This window comes from Equus przewalskii, chromosome 5 (genome assembly GCF_037783145.1).
Source record: "Equus przewalskii isolate Varuska chromosome 5, EquPr2, whole genome shotgun sequence".
NCBI lineage: Eukaryota > Metazoa > Chordata > Mammalia > Perissodactyla > Equidae > Equus > Equus przewalskii.
This window is the reverse complement of record NC_091835.1, coordinates 8,045,768-8,073,574: the sequence shown is the minus strand read 5'-3', so window position 1 is coordinate 8,073,574 and position 27,807 is coordinate 8,045,768. Positions and strand designations below refer to the sequence as shown.

The 27,807-nt window shown below is 36.2% G+C and overlaps 1 protein-coding gene across 7 annotated transcripts in view; it reads left to right on the top strand.

Moving 5' to 3' along the window:
* USP37 (ubiquitin specific peptidase 37) overlaps positions 1-27,807 on the top strand; it is a 96,635-nt gene that overhangs the window by 27,152 nt on the left and 41,676 nt on the right. For all 7 annotated transcript variants that reach the window (XM_070618274.1, XM_070618275.1, XM_070618269.1 and 4 more), the window contains 5 exons: positions 811-895; positions 6,116-6,277; positions 23,380-23,511; positions 23,668-23,791; positions 24,296-24,486. In XM_070618274.1, coding sequence (XP_070474375.1) covers positions 811-895; positions 6,116-6,277; positions 23,380-23,511; positions 23,668-23,791; positions 24,296-24,486 — 694 coding nt within the window. The remainder of the gene's footprint in view (positions 1-810; positions 896-6,115; positions 6,278-23,379; positions 23,512-23,667; positions 23,792-24,295; positions 24,487-27,807) is intronic.

Sequence of the window (27,807 nt, the reverse complement as noted above, 5' to 3'; positions counted from 1 at the left end):
TCAATTTTGATTTTGATAAATTGAGAGTTTAAGAGAATTATTTTGATCAGGACTATAGGAACAGTCTCCTTTTAGTGGTTCACGGTTGTAACATCCTGTAACTCCTACAGAAGGAAGTATTTCTAATATTATTCTTACCTCTGAAATAATAATACATTATGTAAACTCCACTAACTTGTTTTTAGCTTTTATAATCAACCTATAGTTAGAAAACGGAGTACTTAATGTTACAAAGTTAACTTGAACACACTAAGAATGTCTACATTTTGTTCCATGAACCTTCTTACCACTTGACCACTTACTTTCTTCTCTCATCCTCTTCCACATCAACTTCTGTAAGATGTATCTTAACTTCAACATTATTAAAGCCTATTACATCTTTAAGTACTCCGTTTTAACTAAAGTAGTACAACTAATTGGTTGGGGAAAAGATAACAAGAGTAGGGGTGATGTAAGTGAGCGCTTTCTAGTTTTTCATAATAGGGAGCCGATGCTATTTAAAGTGAATGAATGAAGAAATAGTAGAATCTTTATGTAGTGTTATGGAGGAAATCAGGAAAACTAAGTTTCAAAAAATGGTTAGAAATTAGAAAATTTGTGAAGCTTTGGGGCAGGAGAATGTTGTTTGCTATTAGAACCTTTTCCGCAGTATTTGATCTTTTAACATGCATATATATGTTACTTTGATGAAAAGAACGGGGGAAAAAAGAGTTAAATATAAACTAGCCCAATGCATAAAATTTCATTATTAAGTGAACTTGAATGGTGAATTTAGAAATTAAATTTTTCCTGTGTTTGTTCGTCTTTTAGGCCTTTTACCTTTGCAGTCATCATCCTTTTATGGTGGTAGAGCTGGATCTAAGGACTACTCTTCTGGCAGCACCAATCTAGACAGGTACACATTGGTTCTATGCCTTGTGAAGAACTTGAAGAGCTCTCTTCTTCAGAATATTGAATGATGGAATAGGCTGTGCATTATGCTCCAAGTGAATACCCTAATTTAAAATAACACAATTGATGAGAATCATAGACTCATGACATTTTAGTTAGAAAGTAGTCTAGGAATGTTTTAGTTCAGCACTTCTTTTTTAAGTTTTTCAACAAATGAGTAAACTGAGGTCTAGGAAGAGCAGTACTGAGGCCACAGGTTGTGGCTGTAAGTGTGATCAGGTAGATTCTAGACCAGTGTATTTTCCACCATCCCAAGTGATGAACATATTAAGATCTCTTCTCCAAGGCAAGTTTAAGTTGCCTTTGTTGCCTGTGTATCTGTTAAGCTACCTACCAAAAGTTAAGACGTTTTCTTTAAAAAACAAAAGTTTCACATTAGTGAATATCTTTTACTGGAAAAGCCCAGTCAGAAATTAATTGCTGATTCTATGGATATAGATTAAAATTTTTTGAGATTTATTGGATGTAAATATATAAGATAAGTACTACTGGCTTGTGAGGAAGGCATGATCATGGGATGCAGCACGGAAGGGCAACAGTAAATGTAAAAAGTGAGGGTAGTGGTGGCATATAATAGAGATGCTATCTAAGTCATATTTTGTTGTGTACTAGAATTTAATTCACAGTGGTAAAGACATCTAGATTATTTGTATAAAATGATTAAGGTGAAATAAAGAATTTAACATTGTATATTTATTCTTGGGTGGTATCTGTCAAGCACTTTATAACTACAGTGGTAACTAAGTTATTTGAAGTTAAGGGAGAGGAAGCTTGACATATTTCTGCTTATTAGAAGAATCTTAAATCTTAAGTTTTAAAAAAAAGCCTAATTGTAGTTTGCAAATGATTTATTAAATACAGTACAAATTTCTTCTCAAAATAATAGAATGAGCATATTCACTGCACATAGGAATGACTGAAGGGGAAAAATTTTTTTAATGCAAAACTGCACTCAAAACTAAGGTGAAAATTTCCAGATCAGTGAGAAAACTAACATTGAATAAAGGCTGAAGCCATAAGGCACAAGGGAAACACAGACTGTAGTCAAGTATTTAGGGCTAGGTCTTTAAAACCAACATAAGATTGGAAACTGAACATGACCCCAGGCCAGAACTTGCCCCCGGCATGGAGCATCCTGTGAGCTCAGGGACCCCAGGTGTGGGTTTTTTATATGAAGCTGGATGTCTAGAAGTTCTCTCTGTGCTAGGAAACCAAGGCAAAACACTTGTATATAACTACCTGGATTTAGAACCGTAAATGTACTGATGGCCTAATGCTCCCTTAGCAGAGAGCAAGTACACAGAAATGGGAGTTGCAATGAGTGGCGTCTTCTTTAGTGTTACCTGCACAGGGGCAGGAATTCTGAACTCCTAACTTAAAGTCCTAGGCAGATTGGAGATCCAGACTAAAGCAGCTACTAAGTATGTCAAGAAGGCATGATTGTGGAATGCAGCACAGAGAGGAAATGGTAATGTGAATGAAATGAAAAGACTTATGTTGAGCTCCTTGGTCTACCCTCCATGTTTAATAGCATTTTGAAAAAAAAGACTAAGCAGAATAAAGGCAAGAAATCTGTCAAAGAAATAATGGATGAAAATAATGAAAGCCCCCACATTGAAAAGCCTCAACAACAAAAAAAGAAAAATCCTCAACACATGCCAAACAGCTAATGTTTAAAAAAAAAAAAATCCACATTGTAGAAGGTGATGAGTAAAGAAATTAAAAGCTACCAAAAAGAAAATATATCCTCTATAAAAGGAAAACAGACATTAGCAACAATAGCAATAGAAGACACTGGAGTAATAACATCAAAGATTTCTATACCTAGCTAAATTATAATTCAAGAATGAAGTCAAATAATGCTGTTTTAGATAGACAAAGACAGAATTTATTCAGCAAGAATAAAATTGAACAAAGGAAGGAGTGGAAGTAAGAAATATCAATGAACCAAAAAAATTTTAAAAGATATTTAAAATTTAAATACTCATAAAATTTATTCTTTTTTATAACTAAGTGGATATGGTAGAAACTTCAAAAGTTAGGGAATGCATAAGTGAAAAGTAGATCTCCCTTTCTTTCCTAACTCCTAGTTGTTCACTTTCTCTTTCCAGAGGCAACTACTGTTAACTAATATTTTTCTGGGGTTATTCTATGCATCTAAATACATTTTGATAGTTTTTATAAAATGAGGGTATGGTAGTTTAATAAAATATGAGGCAATAAGAAATAGAGGAGTGAGGAGGAGTGGAGGGACAGTGAGACATTTTGAGTCCCTTTTCTTGTTTGACAGCAGACTACAGTTAAGTTAGACAAAAAGTTGAAGACGACTTCCACTTCCGGCCAAGACGGAATAACAGGGACCAGGTTATTCTCCTTCATGAAACAACTAAGAACCTGGATAAAATATATAAAACAATGGATCTTAAGATATTAGACATGAGGCAGTAAAGGACAGTGATCCCAGAGAGATGGGAAACCAATGAAATTAGCCTCATGACTGCCCCAGCTTGCTTCCTAGAGAAAGTTCCCAGGCTCCCACACAAGGAGGGGAAACCAAGTGCTCTTCCTGAGTGGAGGAAATGGAGCTAGGAGTCCAGGGAGGCCAAGGCAGCTGGAATTCACAGAGCAGAGTACCAGAGGGGAAAGCTTCAGAGAGAAAGAATTGCAGAGATCTGCAGAGGGTTCCTCTTGCGTGTTCAGTTGAGTGCCGATCAGCTTATGCACGTGAGGAGGCTAGCCAAGGCCAGGGAAAGAACCACCGAGAAGGATCTGAAGGAATAATACTTGGAATTCACATAAAGCCAGGAATAGTTCCTGTTCCTAATAGCAGTTGGAATGCTAAGAAAGGTCTTGCTTCATTAGTAAGGAAAAACTGTCCCTAGACTAATTGCTGTGCTGTTCCCACGTAACCTTAAAAGCAAGACCCAAAAAGATCAAGCTTTCCAGGTAACCTAACCACATTCCAGAACAAAAATTCAAGAAAGTTTGTAGAAATCAAAAATATCCAGCACCTGACAAGATAAAATTCACGTCTGGCATCCAAGAAAACGTTACTAGACATACAGACAAGCAAGAAAATACAACTCACAAGGAGGAGAAAAATTAATCAGTTGTTAGTGCCGTCGATTCTGACTCCTAGCGACTCTGTGTACAGCAGAGTGGAAGAAACCCTGCCAGGTCTTTTCGTGCCATCCTCTCAACCTTCCAGTGCTCTATCAGGCAGTGTTCTGCTGCTATTCATAGGGCTCTTGTGGCCAGTTTTTCCAGAAGTGGGTGGCCAGGTCCTTCTTCCTAGTCTGTCTCAGTCTGGAAGCTCCACTGAAAACTGCCCACCATGGATGACCCTGCTGATATTTGAAATACCGGTGGCGTAGCTTTCAGCATCACAGCAACACACAGCCACCACAGTATGACAACTGACAGACAGGTGGTGTGGTTCCCTGACTGGAATGAACCCATGCTGCCCTGGTGGGAGCACCAGATCTTAACCACTCAACTGCCGGGGCTGGCTAATCAATAAATATTGACTCAGAAATGGCACAGATGATAGAATTAGTAGACAAGGATATCAAAAGTTATTAACCTAGATCAGTAATGACATTAAATATCAATATATATGAAATGTTCTAGTTAAAGAGAAAGATAGATTTTAAAGGAAGAATAATAATCTATATCCTATTTAAAAGAGAAACAACTACAATAAAAAGTTGTGGAAAGGTTGAGAGCAAGAGGATAGAAACAAATATACCTTGCATTGTCCAAACTACAATGTTTAGGAGTATATAGTATAGGATAAAACTGATAGAAAGCTAATGATAACTTTTTAGGGTAGGAGAAGAGGGTTGTGATTGGGAAGCGGCACTTGGGGGTTTCTGACATTAATAGTTATTATATAGGTGTTTTCCTTATAAAAATTTGTTAAGATCCACACTTGATTTTGTTTTTTAATTAATAAACTTTTTTAGAGGAATTTTAGGTTCACAGCAAAATTAAGCAGAAAGTGCAGAGAGTTCCTATATGGCCCCTGTCCACCTCCATGCACAGCTTCCTCACTTTGGACATCCCACCAAAGTGGCACACATTTGATTTTTATACACTTTTCTGTTTCAGTATTCTATTTCACAGTTTGTGTTTTTTTTGAGTAAAAAACCTAACAGTGGCTAACAGATGGCCTAGCCAGACAGTAAGTCATTTGGGGATGATTGATTTTTCCTTATAAGAAAGTAAATCATATTCCTACTTTACAACATATTTTAAAAAACAGTCCAGTAGAAGGAAAAACAAGATTTAGAACTTTTAAGAGAAAATACAGCAAAACATTTCTATGACTTTATGTTACAGAATGATTCTTAAACAAGACACAAAAATTGAAATCATAAAAGACTGATAAATTTATGTAAAAACTTAAAACTTAGAATATATATAATAGACAAAGGATTAGGACATAGAATATATAGAAAACTACAGATCACTAGGAACTCAGTATAAAACTAAGGGTACACAAAAGCAATTCAGAGAATAGCAAACAGTTACAAAAATATGTCCAACTTTGGTATTAATCAGGAAAATATGAAATAACGTAACAATGAGATCATGTTTCAGTCATTAGATTGATAATAATATAATGGAGACCATGCAAAGAAATGGAAATTCACTATTGGTGGAAATATAAATTGCTGCAGCCTTTTTGGAAAACAGTCACATTATCTAGCAAAATTAAAAATAAAAATTGAAAATACTACTGACATTTTCACGTCTAAACATATAAACTAGAGGAAGTTCTTGAGATTGGGTAAGAATATTTGTTGTGTCATTATATAGTGGAAAAAGTTAATCACCTACATGTTTTCAAAACTAGATAAACTAGTGTATGATACCCATTAAGTGGATAAAAGTAAAACTTGTAGTTTTTCTCAAGCCATTAACTTGGATTATTTTGATTGTAGGTTAAGTAGGTACGATATTATATGCCTCTTCAGCTCTCTGTCAACGGAACTTGCTAATTTACGTTTGTGGAATTTTTTCCCAAGTGATCATCATTACTGATATTTCCCCAAACTTAGGATTTTTTTCCCTAGACGTTGACTTCTCTGAATCTGCTAGGGAAAAATAGAAGCATTCAAAATTGTTTTGCTTCTTATCTATCTTTTTTTTTTTTTTACAGGACTAATGTTTCAAGTCAAACTCCCTCTGCTAAAAGAAGTTTGGGATTTCTTCCTCAGCCAACTCCTCTTTCTGTTAAAAAACTGAGATGTAACCAGGATTATACTGGTTGGAACAAACCAAGAGTGCCCCTTTCCTCTCACCAACAGCAGCAACTGCAGGGGTAGGTAGATTCTTTTGTTGTGCTTTCTTTTTATAAAGTGATTCAACTGAAGATGTTTTGCTTAGTGTAAAAAAAATGATGAAAGGAGTCATATTAATTAATAGTTCTGAAATATTTGCTCACTTTTTAAAAATTTATCACATCTATAGAAATATCTCTCTCGTCTCCAGTTTTTGAACTTTGAAAAAATATATATATGAAATATTTGTCATAAAGCAGAAAATGCGTATTCTTGAATCCCATACACTTCATCCTACTCCTGAGATTCTTTAACATTAAGTTTTATTCATATCCTCCCCATCCCCTTCATGCTCATTTTTATGAAACACGTGGAAATGAGATTATAGTATACCTGTAGTAATAATAGTAGCAGACTTACCTAAAGTGTTTATGTGCCAGACGCTGTGTGCGGAGTGTTTAAATGGACTGTTTTTCTTTAAATCCTTGCAACAGCCCTGTGAGCTGGATGTGCTAAAAATCTGCTTTTGTAAATGAAGTAATTAAGGCTTAGAGAAGTTAATTAACTTGCTCAAAGTGATATAGTCAGTAGTATAGCAGTAGTAAATCTAGGCAGTTGAAGTGTACTTGCATTCTTAACCACTATGCTATATTGCTTCTCTGTTCCCTGATTTTTTCCATTCCAGGTTAATCATGGGCATCCTCATATATTAATACATAACCTTCAACCATGTTAGCATGCAGTTAGATTTCCCTCTTTTCCAATTACAGTCCATGCTAGAATGAACATTCTTACATACATATGTTTTTAATATTTGTTGGAACTTTTCTATAGGGTAAATTCTTGGAAGTGGAAGTGTTAAGACTAAGGAAGGCACTTTGAAATTTTGATTACTGTTGCCAAATTGCTCTTCCAAAACCTACCAGCTTATTTGCCTTTAATCTTACTCAAGTTACTGCTTTTCTACCAGTTTTAAGATCATCTTTTTACTTGAATGAGTGGTGTCTGCCAATTTGATTTATCCGTAGTAGTTTATATGCTTCATATCTTAGCAGGAAACAACATAAAATTTGCCGTGGAAACATTTCACTTTCTTCTTTGCTTACCTGTTCTTTTCTCTGAGCCTCTTCTTTCTGTTTTGTCTTGTAAAATGTTTACCTTCCAGTTTTATTCTTAATTTCCTTTGTTCTTCATTTTGATGGATCTCCCAAAATTATCTTGCTGTCTCCTTACTGGACAGCGTTCATATGTTAGTCTTATCTATTCCATTTTGTGATCATTTTTCATCTAGATCTTGTCTCTGTCTGCCTTGATCTTGTCTCATTTTCTCATTGTCTTCTCTTGCGTATTTTATAGTCTACTTGTAGTCTCTCTCATCACCTCCTTCAGAGTCCCTTGATATCCTCGTAAGTTACTCACCCTTGGTGCTCCAGGCTCCCTGTCTACTTCCAGTGTTTCTTTAATTTTTAGTACCTGTACCCATCTCTAGAAATACAACTTTCCTTTTTTCAGACTTCTCCCAGGAATTAGAGTGTACTATTTCAAGTAGGCTAAGTATTCAGGACTAAGGACTCCTTAAAACAAAACAAAACAAAACAAAAACTGTGTAGAAAACTGCAAGGCTAGAGGATAGTGGAAGCTACCTAATTTCAATGTTCCTCACAAATTCTCCAAAAAACATGTAATGAATGAGGAGTGCAAAGAAAAGCACACATAACCTTCAGCATTTCTAGGAGACAAAGGATAGCATCACCTGTAAACTACCATCCAAATCCCAGCAGTTGTCCATGTTTCCCGCTGCATTAAGCCTCTGGGTGCCGAGAGTCGGGGACAGGAAGCTTGAGAGATTCCATGAAAAAGTACATATACCCGTAAAAGACTTAGATGAAACAGAAAATATCACTCTCAGAAGGACAAATTCAAATACTAAGTACCAAGATCCTTAATGTAGGTCTGGATCTTGTTAGTTTGCAGCACTGTTTATAGGGAAAGGACTTGAAAGTATGCGGTGTCAGAAGTTGACAGTCTCAAAGAAGCATTAGTTGTAGGGAGAATCAGCCAAATGCGGAGAGTTGGTTTAGAAACAAAAGAAAAAAAAATGAGGGGACAATTAAGGATTGTGGTAAATAAGGTAAACAAACTACCACATCCCATTAAAGAAACTGCACTTTAGTAGATTAACAGAAGAAGGTGTGCTTAAATTAGGAACCCTGTCCACAAAATGAATAGGAATATAAAAAAGCAGGCCAATTCCATACAAAACTGTAAGAAAAAAACAGAAAACATGAATCAAAATATTTAAGCCACTAAAAAATTCTACCATCAAAACCAACATGGACTATAAGAAAACAGTTACATAGCACTCAATTCTGAATTAAGTATTCTCAAACAAGCATTTGCCAATATATAAAAAGTACCATGAATCAGGAATTCAAACTAAGAATCAAAATGGACAAGTTGGAAGAAATGACAGTTGCTTAAACTCAGAAAAGATAGAGAAAGATAACGTCATATCACAAACTAAGTGTAAATTAAAGGTCCCCAAGGGAAAAGTAAATTCAAATGAAAATTTAATAAGGAACTTTGAAGGACAACAGAAAAACAACCAAAGGGGGAAAAATGAGATAAAGAAATATAAATGGTCAAAGAGAAAGAGATTGAAGTGGAAAACAGGCAGAGAAGTTCCCATATTGTGTATAATTAGAGTCCAGTGAAACAGAACTAGTGTTTAAAACTATAACCCAAGAAAACTTTTCAGAAATAAAATTACTGAATCTGTACAATGAAAGAGCCCTCCAGGTGCATGGAAAATTGAATGATCAAGACATATCTTAGTACAACTATTAGACTTTAAAGATAAGGAAAAATCCTCAATGCCTTGGGTCAAAAAGATTAAATAATTTACAAGGGCAAGAGAAATAGACTGATACCAGACATCTCAAACTCATCATTCAAAGCAAGACAACAAAATAACGTTATATTCAAGAAACTTGATCAAAGAAAAATGAACAAAGATTTTATGCCAATCCAAGCTGTCAAGTATGCAAAACTTCAAAATAAGTTTTAAATTGAAAGAACTCAGAATACTGTACACAGTTGCTCTTTTTGAGGACTCTACAGAGTGTGAGCTTCATCCAACTAAGAGGTGAGGAGGGAGACATTGACAAAAGATAGAGGGTGAACATTTCATATAATTCAGTTGTAGAGCTGACTAAAACAAAGGTGGAACACCTATAGAAGGATGGTATATAAGTAATTTGTCTTCTGACAGAGGAATTGCAACTAAAAGAAAATGGAAGGAGAGAGAAAGAAGAAAGTAGAAAAAGATAATTGAGTGTCATGAGTAATAGGTGTGAGTCAAAGAATGCTATTTAAGAAGGACAGACTAGATAGTAATAAAAAAGCTTTAGAATCAAGTGTTAAGGGCACTATAAAAAAGTATAAGTACAGATAGAACCACTGAAACAAAAAATACAAGGCCTCTTGAAACCAAAAGAAATATTTCTAAAACACACCAGATAGATAAGTAAAATTAGAACATGACAGAATTGAGTCTAAATATGTCATTCACATAAAGAAATGTGAATGTGCTAACATAGCTAATAAAATAAAAATATTTTCAAATTAGCTCAAAAAGCGAAACGCAGCTCTGTGCTGCATACTAGAGATACACCTAGAACAGTGATTTTAAAAGTTTTAAAATAAAGGAAAGGAGAGAGATTTAGCAATCTAGTGGAAACAATAAGAAAGCAGGGGTTGCAGTCCTGACACCCGGTAAAGTAGGATATGTAAGGACATAAAAGATCTAAGCAACATAATCAGGTAGGTCTGCAGATATGTTTTAAGTGCTATACTCTGATAATAGAGGAAATACCTTCTTTTCAAGTACATATGGAATGTTCACAAAAATTAATCATATATTAGGGCACAAAGGAAAAATCTGTAGACCCCATAAAGTAGAAATAAATAGTACAGTCAACATCTTTTGATCACAGTAAAGTAAAACTAGAAATTAAACATAAAACTAAATATCAGACTTGGGATAAATTTAACCAAGGAAGTGAAAGATCTATACAACGAAAACTACAAGACCTTCTTGAAAGAAATCGATAACGACATAAAGAGATGGAAAGACATTCCATGCACATGGATTGGAAGAATAAACATAGTTAAAATGTCCATACTACCTAAAGCAATCTACAGATTCAACGCTATCCCAATCAGAATTCCAATGTCATTCTTTACAGAAATCAAACAAAGAATCCAAAAATTCATATGGGGCAACAAAAGACCCCGAATTGCTAAAGCAATCCTGAGAAAGAAGAACAAAGCTGGAGGCATCACAATCCCTGACTTCAAAACATACTACAAAGCCCCAGTAATTAAAACAGCATGGTACTGGTACAAAAACAGATGCACATATCAATGGAACAGAATTGAAAGCCCAGAAATAAAACCACACATCTATGAACAGCTAATCTTTGACAAAGGAGCTGAGGGCATACAATGGAGGAAAGAAAGTCTCTTCAACGAATGGTGCTGGGTAAACTGGACAGCCACATGTAACAGAATTAAAATCAACCATTCTTTTTCACCATTTACTAAAATAAACTCAAAATGGATCAAAGACCTAAAGATTAGGCCTGAAACAATAAGTCTTCTAGAAGAGAATATCGGCAGCACACTCTTTGACATCAGCTTCAAAAGAATCTTTTCGGACACCATAAACCCTCACATGAGGGAAACAATAGAAAGAATAAGCAAATGGGACTTCATCAGGCTAAAGAGCTTCTTCAAGGCAAGGGAAAACAGGATTGAAACAAAAAAACAACCCACTAACTGGGAAAAAATATTTGCAAGTTATTTATCCAACAAAGGATTGATCTCCATAATGTACAAAGAACTCACACAACTCAACAATAAAAAATCAAATAACCCAATTACAAAATGGGCAGGGGACACGAACAGACATTTCTCCAAAGAAGATATACGGATGGCCAATAGACACATGAAAAGGTGCTCATCATCACTAATCATCAGGGAAATGCAAATCAAAACTACACTAAGATATCACCTTACACCTGTTAGAATGGCAAAAATATCCAAAACCAAGAGTGACAAATGTTGGAGAGGCTGTGGAGAAAAGGGAACCCTCATACTCTGTTGGTGGGAATGCAAACTGGTGCAGCCACTATGGAAAACAGTATGGAGATTCCTCAAAAAGTTAAGAATAGAAATACCTTATGACCCAGCCATCCCACTACTGGGTATATATCCTAAGAACCTGAAATCAGCAATTTCAGAAGCTCCATGCACCCCTATCTTCATTGCAGCATTATTCACAATAGCCAAATCATGGAACCAACCTAAGTGCCTAGCAACTGATGATTGGATAAAGAAGTTGTGGTATATATATACAATGGAATACTACTCAGCCATAAAAAAGGACAAAGTTGTCCCATTCACAACAACATGGATAGACCTTGAGAGTATTATGTTGAGTGAAATAAGCCACACAGAGAAAGACGAACTCTGTATGACTCCACTCATAGGTGGTAGTTAACATATGGACAAAGAGAACTGATCCGTGGTTGCCAGGGGAAAGGGGGGTGGGGGGAGGGCACTAGGGGTGAAGTGGTGTACCTACAACATGACTAATAATAATGTACAACTATAATTTCACAAGGATGTTAACTTTTATAACCTTAATAAAAAAAAACAAAAAACTAAATATCAGAAAGGTACCTTCCAACTAGAAATTCTAAAAACCCTATTAAATAACCCTGAGTCAAACTCAAATTACAGATATTCTGAAGATGAATGGTAATGAAAACACTACATGTCAGTATTTAAGGGATACATGTAAAGCAGTGATCAGAGGAAAATTCATAATTCTAAGCACCTATATCAGTAGAAATGAAAGAATAAAAATAAATGAATTCCAAACTCAAAACCAAAAAAAGAAAAATAGAACAAAGTAAACCAAAAAAAAGCAAAAGCAAGAAAATAATAAAGAGAAGTTATAGTTGCATGAGGTAGAGAACTGAAAAACAGATCATATTAACAAATCAAAGTATAAGTATTTGAAAAAATTAACAAAATAGATAAATCACTACCCTTTTAGTCAAGATAAAAAGGAAAGAAACACGAATATACAGAATAAGATGACCAGGGAGAAATAATTATCAATATAGAGGAAATTTTTTACGTTATTTGAGAATATTGTATACGTCTCTAATCAAAAAGAATTAGAAAACTTAGACGAAATGGACATAATTATTTTGGAAAGTATACTTCACTGAAATTGGTCCCAGTAGAGGTAAAAAAAAAAATTAGACCAGTTTCCATAGAAGAAAAAAGATATCTATCAAGGAGCTCCCACACGGAAAATGCACTGGGTCCAAGTGATTTTGCAGGGGAATTCTATTAAATCTTTAGAGACCAGAGAATCCCAATGCCATGCAAATTGTTTTAGAGCATAGAAAATGAAGGAAAACGTCTAATACTTTCTTTTTAATTGAAAAAATGTTTTTTCACTGAGGTATAATTGACACATAACATTACATTAGTCAACATAATGATTCAATATTTATATATATTGCAGAATGATCGCCACAATAAGTCTACTTAACATCTGTCACCATACATAGTTACAAGGCTTTTTTCTCTTGTGATGAGAACTTTTAAGATTCACTCTGTTAACAACTTTCAAATATGCAATACAGTATTATTAACTGTAGTTACCATGCTGTAAGTTACATCGCTATGACTGACTTGTTTCATAACTGGAAATTTGTACCTTTTGACCCCGTTCACCCATTTTGCTCAACCTCCAGTCCGTGCCTCTGGCAACCACTAGTTTGTTCTCCGTATCTGTGAGTCTGTGGTTTTTTGTGGGTTGTTTTGGTTTGTTTTTCTGGGGTATGTTTTAGGTTCTACATATAAGTGAGATGATATGGTATCTGTCTTACTCTGTCTGGCTTATTTCACTTAGCGTAATGCCCTCAAGGTCTATCCTTGTTATAAATGGCAAGATTTCCTTCTTCATGCCTGAGTAATATTCCATGTGTGTGTGTGTGTGTGTGTGTGTGTGTGTGTGTGCGTGTGTGTGTCTATATGTCACATTTTCTTTATCCACTCATCCATTGTTGTACACTTAGGTTGTTTCCAGATCTTGGCTGTTAAAAATAATGCCGCAGAGAACATGGGGGTGCATATATCTTTTTGAACTTACTGTTTTCATTTTCTTCAGATAATTACCTAGAAGTGGAATTGCTGGATCATATTTGTATTTTTATTTTTTTTCTCATTTTATAATCTTTTATGAATAGCAACCATACTGTAAATGTAGATTGGCATCATTTTTTGGCTGCATAATATTTCATGGCATGAGTGTATCTAACTGTTCACTTATTTTCTTATTTATTTTATTGAGGTCATAATAGTTTATAACATAGTAAAATTTCAGTTGTACATTATATTTTGTCAGTCACCATAAATATGTGCCCCTTCACCCCTTGTGCCCATTCCCCAACCCACTTCCCCTCTGGTAACCACTAAACCATTCTCTGTCCATGTGTTTGTTTATCTTCCACATAGTGAAATCACATGGTGTTTTCTTTCTCTGTCTGGCTTATTTCGCTTAGCATAATACCCTCAAGGTCCATCCATGTTTTGTGAATGGGATGATTTTGTCCTTTTTTATGGCTGTGTAGTATTCCATTATTTATATATATGTATATACAACATCTTTATCCAGTTGTCAGTCGATGGGCACTTGGGTTGCTTCCACATCTTGGCTATGGTGAATAATGCTGCAATGAACATGGGGTGTATAAGTCTCTTTGAACTGTTGATTTCATGTTCTTTGGATAAATACCCAGTAGTGGTATAGCTACCACCTGCTTTCTTTTGTTTGCCGTTAGTTTGGAATATCATCTTCCATCCTTTCACCCTGAGCCTGTGTTTGTCTTTAGAGCTGAGATGTGTTTCCTGGAGGCAGCAAATTGTTGGGTCTTGGTTTTGAATCCATCCCAAAACTTGGTGTCTTTTGACTGGAGAATTCAATCCATTTACATTTAGAATGATTACTGATATATGAGGGCTGAATGCTGCCATTTTATCACTCGTTTTCCAGTTCTTCTGCATTTCCATTGTTTCTTGTCCCACATATTTCAGACTACCAATTCAGTTTGGTAGTTCTCTGTGATAGTTTCCTTAGTTTTCTCTTTATTTATCATTTTTGTCACTGTTCTGATTATTTATTTAGTGGTTACCATGAGGTTTGTATAAAAAATCTCATAGGTGAGATAATCCATTTTCTGATAACCTCTTATTTCCGTAGACTAAGCCGATTCCATCCCTTTCCTCTTCCCTTTCTAAGTTATTGTCACAACTTTTTCCATCTTATATTGTGAGTTTGTGGTTAAAATGGTGAGATTATATTTATTTTTTATGTTTTCCTTCCCTTTATCTTTAATGTTATAATTAAATGTGTGCTATCGTTTTCTGATAGAGAGGTGCAATTTTCTGATTTTGTCTACCTATTTATCTGCTTGCTCAAGGCTTTGTAAACCCCTTCTTTTTTTTTTCAGATAGGAGGGCCTTGAATATATCTTGTAGGGAGTGTCTTGTGTGATGAACTCCCTTAGCTTTTGTTTATCTGGGAAAGTGTTTATTTCTCCATCATATCTGAAGGATATGTTTTCTGGATAGAGTATTCTTCTCTGAAAGTTTTTGTCTTTCAGAATTTTGAATATATTGTTCTGCTCTCTCCTAACCTGTGAGGTTTCTGCTGAGAAATCTGCTAAAAGCCTGATAGAGCTTGCTTTGTAAGTTATTTTCTTCTGCCTTATTGCCCTTAATATTTTTTCTTTGTCATTGACTTTCACCAGCTTTACTACTATGTGCCTTGGAGGTCTTTTTACATTGATATAATTAGGAGTTCTCTTGGCTTATTTCACTTGTATTTCCAGCTCCTTTCCCACGTTTGGGAAGTTCTCTTCTATTATTTCTTTGAACAAGCTTTTTGCTCCATTCTCCTTCTCTTCTCCCTATGAAATACCTATAATCCTTATGTTGTATTTCATAATTGACTCAGAGAATTTCTTCATTTCTTTTTAGTCTTAGTTCTCCCTCCTTCTGCATCTGAAAGATTTCTATATTTCTGCCCTCCAGGCTGTTAATTCTCTTCTCCATAATATTGGCTGTTATTCAGGGAGTCCAGATTTTTCTCTGTCTCATCATTGTCTTTTTCATCTCCAACAGTTCTCATTGGTTTTTCTTTACAGTTTCAATCTCTTGTGAAGAATTTCCTCTGTTCATTAAGTTTGTTCCTGATTTCATTGAACTGTCTACCTGTATTTTCTTGTAACTCGTTGAGTTTTTTTATGATAGCTGTTTTGAGTTCTCTGTCATTTAGATTATAAATTTCTTTTCTTTCAGGATTGATTTCTGGGTACTTGTCATTTTCCTTCTCCTCTGGAATACTGGTATATTTCTTCATAGTGTTTGATGGCATGGGTTTATGCCACCACATAGTGATAATATGTGGTTTCAGCTTCCACCTGCTGTCACTGGGTGGGGGTCAAGAGCTGTGTATTCTGAGCCTGCCACAATCTGCAGCTCACTTGCTCACAGCTGCTGCTTTTCTAAGGTATAGTCTAACGCACTCTGGCCAACCAGCTGAGGTGGAGCACCAGGCAGGGGAAGGGGCTCTTTCTTTAGCCTGTGTGATGCCAGGGGCATTTTTCACTCTACCGTCACTATCTACTCTCCTGGGTTGCTGACTTGATGAAGACACCCCCTGCAATAGCATAGCCACCTCTGCATGGGGCTTTCCCACAGTCTGTGGGGAAACCTGGAGAGCAAAGGTGTCCCTGTGGGGCACTGTCCCTCCTCCCTCCCCTCTCAGAGCTGCACATGGTTCCGCAACCTGGGTCACTGCCCTTGGGGGAGGGAGGGGAGATCCCCTTACCTCCTTCCACTTCCTCTGAGGGGTCCAGCACCTCCACCTTCAGACATATGGCTGCGTGGGTCTCTCAGACGACTTTCGTGTTGTGTGAATGTCCTCTGTTGGTATATGAATGTCCTTTTACTTGTATCTTAGGGGGGAAAGTCTAAGGAAAGAGCTCTCTTCACCATGATGCTGATGTCACTCCTTCTATTTTTAATTTTTTGAGGAACCTTGTTTATTTTTGTTTTCCTTAGTGACTGCACCAATTTTATAGTCTCACCATCAGTGCTCAAGAGTTCTCTTTTCTTTATATCCTTGCCAACACTTGCTTTTTCTTATCTCTTTGATAATAGCCATTCTAACAGATGTGAGGTGATACCTCGTTGTGGTTTTGATTTGCATTTCCCTGATGATTAGTGATTTTTTTCATGTACCTGTTGTCCATCTGTATGTCTTCTTTGGAAAAATATCTATTCAGATCCTCTGCCCATTTTTTAATCAGATTGCTGTGGGTTTTTTGCTCTTGAGTTGTATATGAGTTCTTTATGTATTTTGAATTTAACCTCTTGTCAGATATATATTATTATCTTTTCCCATTCAGTAGGTTGCCTTTTCGTTTTGATGATGGTTTCCTTGGCTGTGCAGAAGCTCTTTAGAGTAGTCCCACTTGTTTATTTTTGCTTTCTAGTACTTAGTTTTAATGAAGCAAGTATAAATCCATTCAAGTAGCACCAAAAAAAGTTACAAGCCAGTATCATTTATGAATATTGATACAAGAAATCCTAAGTCAAATATTAGTGAACACATCAGTACTGCATTAAGAAGATACACTATGACCACATGCATGTATACCAGGATTGCAAGGATAGTTCAATATTAGGAAATCTATGAATATAATTCATTGTATTAATAAATCTAAGAAGAAAAATTGTATAATTTTCTTCATTGATAGTGAAAAACCATTTGACAAAACTGAATGCCCTTTTCTGAAAAAAATGCTTGAGAATGTAAGACTCAGTGGATACTTCCTTTTCTTTTTCTTTTTTTTTTTCTTTTTTTGCTATGGAAGATTGGCCCAGAACTAACATCTGTGGCCAGTCTTCCTCTTTTTGCTTGAGGAAGATTCACGCTAGCTAACATCTGTGTTAGTTTTCCTCTATTTTGTATGTGGGATCCCGCCACAGCATGGCTTGATGAGCAGTGAATAGGTCTGTGCCCACGAACCCTGGACCACCAAAGTGAAACATGCAAAATTAACCACTGCACCACTGGGCCAGCCCCAGATATTTCCTTAACTTGGTTAAGTATATTACCTCAGGGCCAGCCTGGTGGTGTAGTGGTTAGGTTCATGTTCTCTGCTTTGGCAGCCCAGGGTTGTGGGTTTGGATCCTGGGCACGGACCTATGCACTGCTCATCAAGCCATGCTGTGACGGCATCCCACATATAAAGTAGAGGAAGATTGCCATGGATGTTAGCTCAGGGACAGTCTTCCTCTCAAAAATATGTACATACCTCAATCCTAAAACCAGCATTCTGCTTAAGGTCATGGAAAAGTCAAGGATGCCTGCTATCTTTACTTCTATTTAACCTTGTATTGGAGGTATTAATCAGTGCACTTCGACAAGAAAAAGAAAGTAGAGGCATAAAAATTGGAAATGAAGAACCTGGAAACCCTAGTGAATCAATGATGAAACTAACTCAAGCAATTAAAGCATTTAGCCAGATAGCAAGGTTGAAAATTAACAATCAGAACAACTTTGTGTGTTAATACAAATAACCAGTTGGAAGGTATAATTGGGGGGAAAAACCCATTTACAGTAGCAATAAAAAAGATAAAATACATAGCAATAAACTTAACAAGATTTGTTTAAAACTGAATGAAGAAAACTATAAAACACTCCAGAAAGATACAAAGTAAACTTAGATACGTGGAAAACATACATTGTTCTTGGTTAGGACGTCTTAGCGTGATCAAGATAACAGTTCTTCCTTAAATAATGTGATCTCAATAAAATACCAGCAAGCATTTCATGAAGGTAGACTAATTGATATGTTCATGTGGAAAAATATACACAGAAGAATAGCTAGGAAAATACTAGAAAGATAGCTATGAGGAGAGAATAGCCCTATCATATATTTTAAGATGTTATAAAGTCAGTATAATTAAAATAACTTGGTGCTGATGCTTGAATAGATAGATCAGTGGAGTAGAGTAGAAAGTCCAGATTGCAGGGACAAAGAAGGACTTTTTTTTCCCAAGGAAGACTAGCCCCAAGCTGTGCCCATCTTCCTTTGTTTTTTTATATGTGGGCCACCTGCCACAGCATAGCTTGATAAGCAGTGCGTAGGTCCCAGCCCAGGGCTTGAACTGGCAAATCCTAGGCTGCCAAAGCGGAGTGTGCAAAGTTAACTGCTGCACCTCCGGGCAGGCCCCAAAGAAGGATTTTTTAATAAGTAGGTTTGGGAGGACTGTATAGCCATTTTGAAAAAGCCGTAATTAGATTCACCTGTTCACAAGAATAAATTCCAAATTAATCGTTATTAGTCGTAACTGTAAAAAATGAAACTTTGCAAATAGTAGAAAAAATTGGGAGTGAATTTCTCTGTAACCTTCATGTGAGGACAGGCTGTGTAATTCTGACTCAAAATCAAGGTTCTGTAAAAGAATAGGTTGATAAATTTCCCTTCATAAAAATTAGATTTTTCATGGCCAGAAACATAAAGACAAACTGGGAGCAAATATTGGCAATATACATCATAAATAAAGTGCTGATAATCTCTAATATACAAAAAACTTTAAGAATTGAAGCAGGGAGATGACATGAGTAAAATAGCAGAGCTCCAAAGGCCCATCCCTTCATAGAAATGTTGAAAAGTCAAGCAAAACTCTCAGAGTGGACTTTGTCAGAAACTCTGGGAAACAAAAGTTTACAGCAATCAAGCAAACACAGAATCAGGAAAAAGGCAATTTAAAAATGATAGGAAATTAGGACATTGAAAGACTTAAGTGTGTACTGGAGAATTTTGAAAAACATGTGCATGCCCAGGCTCATGCATGCCACGGCTGAGACCTCCAGCTTTCCCTTCTAGTGGATCAGTAGGCTCAGTGGAGGCAGGAAGGGAAGACTAAGGCAGAGTTATAAATGGTCTAGGTAAGCACTCAAGGACTACCCCGGCATGGAGCCAATCTGTGAAGACTGGGGGAAGTTTTTCTTGTCCTTGTACTGCTACTACTACTTTCCTCCTCCTTCTTTCTTCTTCCTTTTCTCTCCTGGTGTTCTAGGAAATCTGTCAAAACATAAGCTAAATGAGAGAAAAAGGAACAGCAGCTTCAGAGACCACACATGACAAAGAATAAAGACTTTACAAAAAGAGTTTAGGAAACAAACAAAACAAACAGCTACAGCAAGCAACTAAAACAAATCTTGAGGAGGGAGAAGAGTCTGATTTCCATAGTTACCATATTATAATATTAAAAATGTCCAGCTTTTGATGTAAAACTTAACATGCAGAGAAACAAAGTCTGGCCCATTGGTAGAAGAAATTCACAGAAACTGCTCCTAAGGAAGCATAGACACTGGACTTAATAGACAAAATTTTTAAATTAGCTGGAGGGAGAAATACAGTTGTAAAATAATAGTTGGAGATGTCAGTACTTCACTTTCAATAATGGATGGAACATATGGACAGAAAAATCAATAAGGAAATACAGGACTTGACCAACACTAGAAACCTCCTAGACCTAACTGATCTATAGAATGTTCCACCCAAAAAGAGCAGAATACACATTCTTCTCAAATGCACATGAAATGTTCTCCAGTAGGGACCATATAGTAGGCCACAAAATGTATCTCAATAAATTTTAAAAGATTGAAATCATATAAAGTATCTTCTGCAACCACAATAGAATGAAGCTAGAAATCAGTAACATGAAAAACTCAAAATATGTGGAACTTAAAGAACAGTCTTAAGCAACCAGTGAGTCAAAGAAGAAATCACAAGGGAAATTAAAAAATACTTAGAGACAAATGAAGGTTCAAACAGCATGCCAAAACTAATAGGATGCAACAAAAGCAGTTCTCACAGGGAAATTTATAGCATGAACACCTACCTTCAAAAAGAAGTGTTGATGAAAATGTGGAGAAATTAGAACCCTTGGACATTGCTGGGGGGCATGTAAAATGATACAGCTGCTATGGAAAAACAGTATGGCGGTTCCTCAAAGAATTGAGAGTAGAATTACCATATAATCCAGCTAGTCTGCTGCTGGGTATATATCCAGAAGAATTGAGAGCAGTGACTTGAACAGGTATTTGTACACCCATGTTTATAGGAGCATTATTCACAATAGTCAGAAGGTGGGAGCAGCCCAAGTGCCCATCAATGGATAAACAAAATGTGTTATATATGCATACAATAGGATACTATTCAGCCTTAAATAGGAAGGAAATTCTGACCATGCTACAATGTGGATGAATCTTGAAGACATCATGCTAAGTGAAATCAACCAGTCACCAAAGGACAAATACTGTTTGATTCCACTTGTATGAGTTACCTAGAATAGTCAGATTCATAGAGTCAGACTGCTGGTTGCCTGGGACAGAGGAATGGGGAATTATTGTTCAATGGGTACAGAGTGTCAGTTTGGAAAGATGGAAAAATTCTGAAGATGGATAGTGGTGACAGTTGCACAAAAATGTGAATGTACTTAATGCCTTTTAGCTGTACACTTAAAAATGGTTATTTGGTAAATTTTATGTTACATGTATTTCACCATGATTTTTAAAAAAGTCCTCAAATTAATAACCTAACTTTTCACTTCAAGTAGCTAGAAAAAGAAGAGCAAACTAAACCCAAAGCTAGCAGAAGGAAGAGAACAATAAAAATGAGAGCAGAGGTAAACAAAATAGAGAATAGAAAAATAAAAGAGAAAATAAACAAAACCGAAAGTTGATTCTTTAAAAAAAGATCAACAAAATTAACAAATTTTTAGCTAAACTGACAAAGAAAAAAAAGACTCAAATAGTGAAAATCAGAAACAAGTGAGTAGATTACCAAAATAAAAGGATTATAGGAAAAAATGATGATTACTCCTATTTTATATTATATAAAATATAGTATAGATACTTCATTTTTTATATTTTATGTTGCTGTGTCTTCAACTTCACTGATATTTTCTTGTGTTTAATCTATTAATCTCTTTAAAATTTTCCTTTCAAATATTATGTTTTTCATCTCTAGAAGTTTAATTTGAGACTTTTTAATATCTTCTATTTCTTTCTTCATTATGTTTGTGTTTTCCTTCACATCCTTGATCATGTGAAGGATGTTTATAATAACTTTTAATATCCTTGTCTGCAGTTTTGAGTTTGTTTTGAGACTTGTGTTTAAGCTTTTTGGGATCAAATCTAGAGTGGCCTTTATTCTCAGGATAATTTAGTTCCTTTCCTAAAGCATGGCCACTCTGGGGTCTCCACTAACGCCCCATGAATTCATCTAGATTTCTCCACTCTGAATGGTGGGAACTCAAACAATTTTAGGTCCTACATGAGCTCTGGCAGTTGTTCGGCTAATAGCTCCCCAGTAATCATTCTTTTCCTTGAAGTTCTTGCCTGGTGTCAGGCAGTTTCACCTTAAGCATGCACAGGTTGGTATTCAAATACTCAAGCAGACTCCTATGCAGATTTCTGGAGCTCTTCCTTTGTGTAACTCCCTCCCCTTGGGTACTTTGTCCCAGAAATCTTAGCAACCTCAGCCTCTCAAACTCCAGTTTCTTTCAACTCACCTCAGCAAGATTTCTGGGCTCTGTTTGGGTATTCCTCCCTGGACTGCAGTTCACAAATTGCCTTCAAGCTGAAACCTTGCATGATAGTGGGTCTCATGCTGTTTGTTTCCCTTCTCTTAGGGATCACAATCCTGTGCTGCCTGTTGTCCAGTATTTTGTCCAGTTTTTTTCATTGTTTATGATGGTAGGGTAATTCCAGATGCTGATACTTTCTCATAGTCTGAAATGGAAGTTCTGAGGAGTGTTCAAAATTGACATCACCACTGAGCAGCACAGGAATCTCATGTGCCTCTGTATGCCCTTGAAAGGACACAGGATCACCATGTGCTCTTCCAGCCTGGGCTGAATCTCATCATGAGGAATTAGCAAACACGACATGAGGAACATTCCATTAAAAACCTGTGGTGGAGGGAGTCTCTTCTTCAGACATGGTCAATGTCATAAAAGAGAAAGCTGAACAATTCCAGATTAAAGAAAACTAAAGAGATATGAAAACCAAATGGATTATATTATCCTGAACTGAATCTTGTATTTAAGGAGGAAAAACACTATAAAGAACATTATTGGGTCAATTAACAAAATTGGATTAAAGAAAACATATTAGATAATAGTATTATCATTAAATTTTATACTGCTGGTAACTCTACTCTGGTTATAAGAGAGTGTTCTTGTTCTTATGAAATACACCCTGAAGTATTTAGAGCTAAAGGGATATACTCTATGCAGCTTATCTCAAATGGTTCAGGAAAAATAGAGAAAGAGAGGTATTAAATGATAAAGCACATAGTGCAAAAGGTTAGCAATTGGTGAATCTGGGTGAGGAATATTATTCTTGTGCAACTTTTCTGAAAGTTTGATAATATTTTCAAATAAAAATTTTTTAAAAATATATACTTTGGAAAAATGTTTGGCAATGCCCATTAAAGCTAAACATATCTATATCTATATCTATATCTATATATTCTATGACCCAGCATTTCTACCTCTGGGCATGTACTTAAGAGAAATGAGTAAATTATAGCTCAATGAAAAAATTAAAATTATATATAAGAACAAATAGCTCTTTGGATAAGTCCCCAGTCCTTCTTAGCATTCCTTTGGAATGTGTAATTTTCCTTGAGATTAAACTAAGTTGTTATGTTATAATGCAGTGGTTCTCAAAGTGTGGTCCCCAGACCAGCAGCATCAGGGTCAACTGGGATCCTGTTAGAAATGCACATTTTTTTCTACTTCTCTGTCCAGACCACTGAATCAGAAACTCTGGAGTTGGGGCCCAGCAATATATATTTTAAGGAGCCCTCCAGGTGATTCTGGTGCATGCTATAGTGGAGAACCTCTCCTCTGGTGAACAAACTGCAGGACCTACTGTTGTCTTCAAAAGTACTCTTTCTTTCATTTACAGCTTCTCCAATTTGGGAAATACCTGCTATATGAATGCTATTTTACAGTCTCTATTTTCACTCCAATCATTTGCAAATGACTTGCTTAAGCAAGGTATTCCATGGAAGAAAATTCCACTCAATGCGCTTATCAGGTAATTGTTATGGACTTATTGAGTAAACTTCCACTTTATTAATTATAGAATGGCATTTTAGACACTTAAAATTTTATGTGCCATTGTTAGCAGTCTTTAAAGTATGCCATGCAGTGTTTTGTAAAACATGCTAAATTGTCCCTTTTGTTTTACCAGACGCTTTGCACACTTGCTTGTTAAAAAAGATATCTGTAATTCAGAGACCAAAAAAGATTTACTCAAGAAGGTTAAAAATGCCATTTCAGCTACAGCAGAACGATTCTCTGGTTATATGCAGAATGTGAGTACTAATTGTTTTTAAACACTTTAGAGATAGGAGAAATTGAAATGGTTTTGGTGTGTTACTGATTTTTATTTCAAAATGCGATTTGTGTATGTGTGTTCATCACAGGTTGAAAAACTTGAGCACTTCTGGTAAGGTTCAATATGGCTCTTCTGTGTGTTTTATCATATTTTAGTAATATAGATGTGGTTTGCCAGTGTAGGAACTTGGGCTGTTTTAGCTACAAAGGGTATTTTAGAAAAATTAACTTTTTTTTAAAACAAAGTAAGGACTGATTCTTTTATTCATTTATGCTAATGCAACTGATAATTAAGAATATAAAATCTATCATTTGTTTTTATTCGCAAAGTATATATCCCAGAATCATTGGAGTAAATCTGACCCTTTTCACGTGTTGTTGACTTCCAATTGCTTTAGTTGTATAAATCACAATGTTAATAAGCTATTACTGTGACAAGAAGTGTTTATTTTGATCTGATTAAGGATATTATGCCTTTTTAGGATGCTCATGAATTTTTAAGTCAGTGCTTAGACCAGCTGAAAGAGGATATGGAAAAATTAAATAAAACTTGGAAGGCTGAACCTGTTCCTGGAGAAGAAAATTTGCCAGATGTTTCAGCCACTAGAGTATACACTTGCCCTGTCATTACTAATTTGGAGTTTGAGGTTCAGCACTCCATCATCTGTAAAGCGTAAGTAGTCTTTAAGAAAGTCTTTTCCCTTTTAATTCTTTTTGGCAAGTGATTAAAACTGTTTTGGAAGATTTTGATTCTTATCTCATTTTCCTTCCTATCTCAGGGAGAAACATAAACACAGACATCTTTTTTCTATGTCTTTATCGTCTATAAAAATGCTTGGTGGGGTGAGAAGCAAGGAGAACTTAAATATTTTGTCATATGCTTTAATGCTGACTCAACAGTTAATTTTGTTCTACTGTTGTGTGTGTGTGTGTGTTTAATCATTGTGTGGAATATTGAGTTCTTTGGGAATACTCATTGTTCTTTTCTTTTTCCCTGAAAAGTCTCCCTCCTGTTATTTTGTTGAACGAAATTGTTTTTATTAAAAACAGGTTTTTTTCAAAATAGATCAAAATTTGATTTATTTTTAATTTTTACAAAGCTCCTTAACCATGTTTACATTAATTATTCAGATATTTTCTACATTTAAGTAATTTCCCTGCTTATTATTAGGACTTCTGTATCACGCACTTCACATCAAAAGCTTCTATTTTGATTAATCTTCTAGTTATCGATAGTACATCTCTGATTACATTTTTTCAGAGAGAGTGGAATTCTTCAGAGCGCCTGTATAAGTGGGAATTATTTCTGTGGCTTTCACACATGACAGAATTACTGAGTCACAAACAGCCTTTCCCCTTCAACATATTATAGATACTGTCCCATTATATCCTGTTACTCTGTGACACTTGGGAGAAACTTGATTTTGTGGGTAATCTTTTTCTTCCTGAAAATCTGTGGTATGTTTTATTTTTGAAATTCACAATTTCACTAGTTTACATCTAGGTATTGACACTTTTTGTTAATTTTGCCTTTAACATGATGGGGCTTTTTCATGTGAAGATTTGGGGTTTTCTTCTGCTCAAGAAAGCTATTCTTTAAACTCTGCTTCTCTTCCATTTATTCTGGAATTTTCCTTTTTTTCCCCCCTATCCAGAGTTCAAGTACGTGGTTGTATATTCTAGTTGTAGGTCCTGATAGTTCTTCTGTGTGAACTGCCGCCACAGCATGGCTAAAGACAGACAAATGGCATGGTTCCATGCCTGGGAACTGAACCCAGGCTGCTGCAGTGGAGCACCCTAAACTTTAACCACTAGGCCATCAGGGCTGATCCTGGAATTTTCTTTAGATAAACTCAATACCATGTATTGGCTCTCCATTCTCTGTCTTCCATATTTATCTATTTTTCTTAGGCTGCTCAAAATGATAGTATTCACTGAGGTCTCTTCCAGCTGTAACATTCTAGTATTTTTGACTAGAATTTTGAACGTTCGTGTGGATGCTATAAAGACAGTACTTTTGCATCATTAGTGTGACATTTCTTACCTTCAGGATTTCTTCAGTCTTTTTTTCCTCCAGTGGATACATGATTTTTAAAGAAAAAGTCTGAGTCTTACAAATGCAGTTCATCTCCTTGTAGAAGCTGGAGACTCCACCAGCAGTTAATAATAGCACAGACGGGCCGGCTGTGGCCGAGTGGCTACGTTTGCACGCTCCGCTTCGGCGGCCCAGGGATTCACTGGTTTGGATCCTGGGCGCAGACATGGCACCGCTCATCAGGCCATGCTGAGGCGGCGTCCCGCGTGCCACAACTAGAAGGACCTGCAACTACAATGTACAACTATGTACCAGGGGCGTTTGGGAGAAAAAGGAAAAATAAAATCTTTAAAAAAATAATAATAATAATAGGATAGACAGTCATCTTTCCCTTTCTTCTGATGCACTTTCCAGACAAAATTTGTGCAAGTCAGAGAAGCAAAGTTTTTTTTCATTTAGTTGTTTATTTTGCTGAGGAAAATTCACCGTGAGCTAACATCTGTTGCCGACTTTCTTTTTTTTTTTAATGTGGGTCACTGTCACAGCATGGCCACTGAAAGATGAGTGGTGTAGGTCTGCACCCAGGATCTGAACCTAGGCCACCAGGGCTGGCCCAGAAGCAACGTTTTTGATTGTTGTTATTTCATTTAGTTGTGAGAGTGCCAACCAAATTTCTTTTGATAGGAAAGTTTCAGTTGCCGCTGGTAGAAATGGCCACGGGCAGCACAGGAAGAAAGAACACCACGTTGAAGTCGTGGCTACTGCACTGTGCCAGCAGTGTGAGTCAGGCGCTCCAGTTGTGCAGGGCCCAGATACTTGGTGTTTGAGGTGTGCACACCAGTACATGAAGTGACATGGCTCATGGGGGGTAGGCGCACCTGGCAGCCAGGCTGAACAGTGGCCCAAGAGTTTGGCAAGTGTGGGAGGCAGCAAGGTTCTATGGGGCCACAGCAGCAGCAGTACAACTTTCCTCCTCGAAAGTCTTGCCTTAGTTACTCTATTAATAATTTTCTTTAAGGCAGTTCTTTAAACATGAAGCAGTTTCTGGCTGAAGGAAGATTCCATATAACTTATCCCTCTAATTGTAATTTTCCATGTTTAGCTTCTGTCACATCTGGCTGTAGGTTAGTTTGGCTAGTTTGCCAAATGCACTTATTTTTTTAAACTATTATAGTTTAAATTGACTGATTTTCAGTTATTACAAGGTATTTCAATATATTAATAATATATTCTCAAATATAAAGAATTCTTATGAATTCTCCATTCCAAGAACATAAACTATCTAAAACTAAATACTTAATATTCCCCATAAAACCTCCTTCTGCAGTCTTCCCTATTTTGGTGATGTCTGCTCCACACTTAGAGTTTATCAGTCTAAAAACGTTGTGTATTTCTTAACTTTTCTCTTTCTCTTACACCCCTACATCTCATATGTCAGCAAATCCTTTCAGCCCTTCTTCAAGATATATCCAGAATCTGACCTGCTTCTACCACCTCCATGGTCACCACTCTGGTTCGGGCCACTATCATCTCTTGCCTAGATTATTGGAATACCTTCTAAACTGTGTCTCTGTGTTTCTGCCGTTGTCTCTCTCTAGTCTATTTTAAACACATTAGACAATGTGGTCCATTTAAAATGGAAGTTAGTTCATGTCAGCTCTCTGCTGATAAGCCTTAAAATAAAAGCTGAAATCCTTACCCTGATCTCTAGAACCCCATATGATCTGCCTTTCAGCAACCCTTTTCCCCAATTAACTCTGACTTCATCTCCTGCCACTCTTTCCCCTTGCTCATTCTGTTCCATTGAAACTAGCTTCCTTACTTTTTCTTGAAAATACCAGGATTCCTGATACCTCAGGGCCTTTTCACTTACTGTTTCCTCCATCTCAAATTCTCTTTCCCCCATATCATCACATAACTAAGTGCCCTTACTCCTCCTTAGCTTTATGTAAAAGCCAT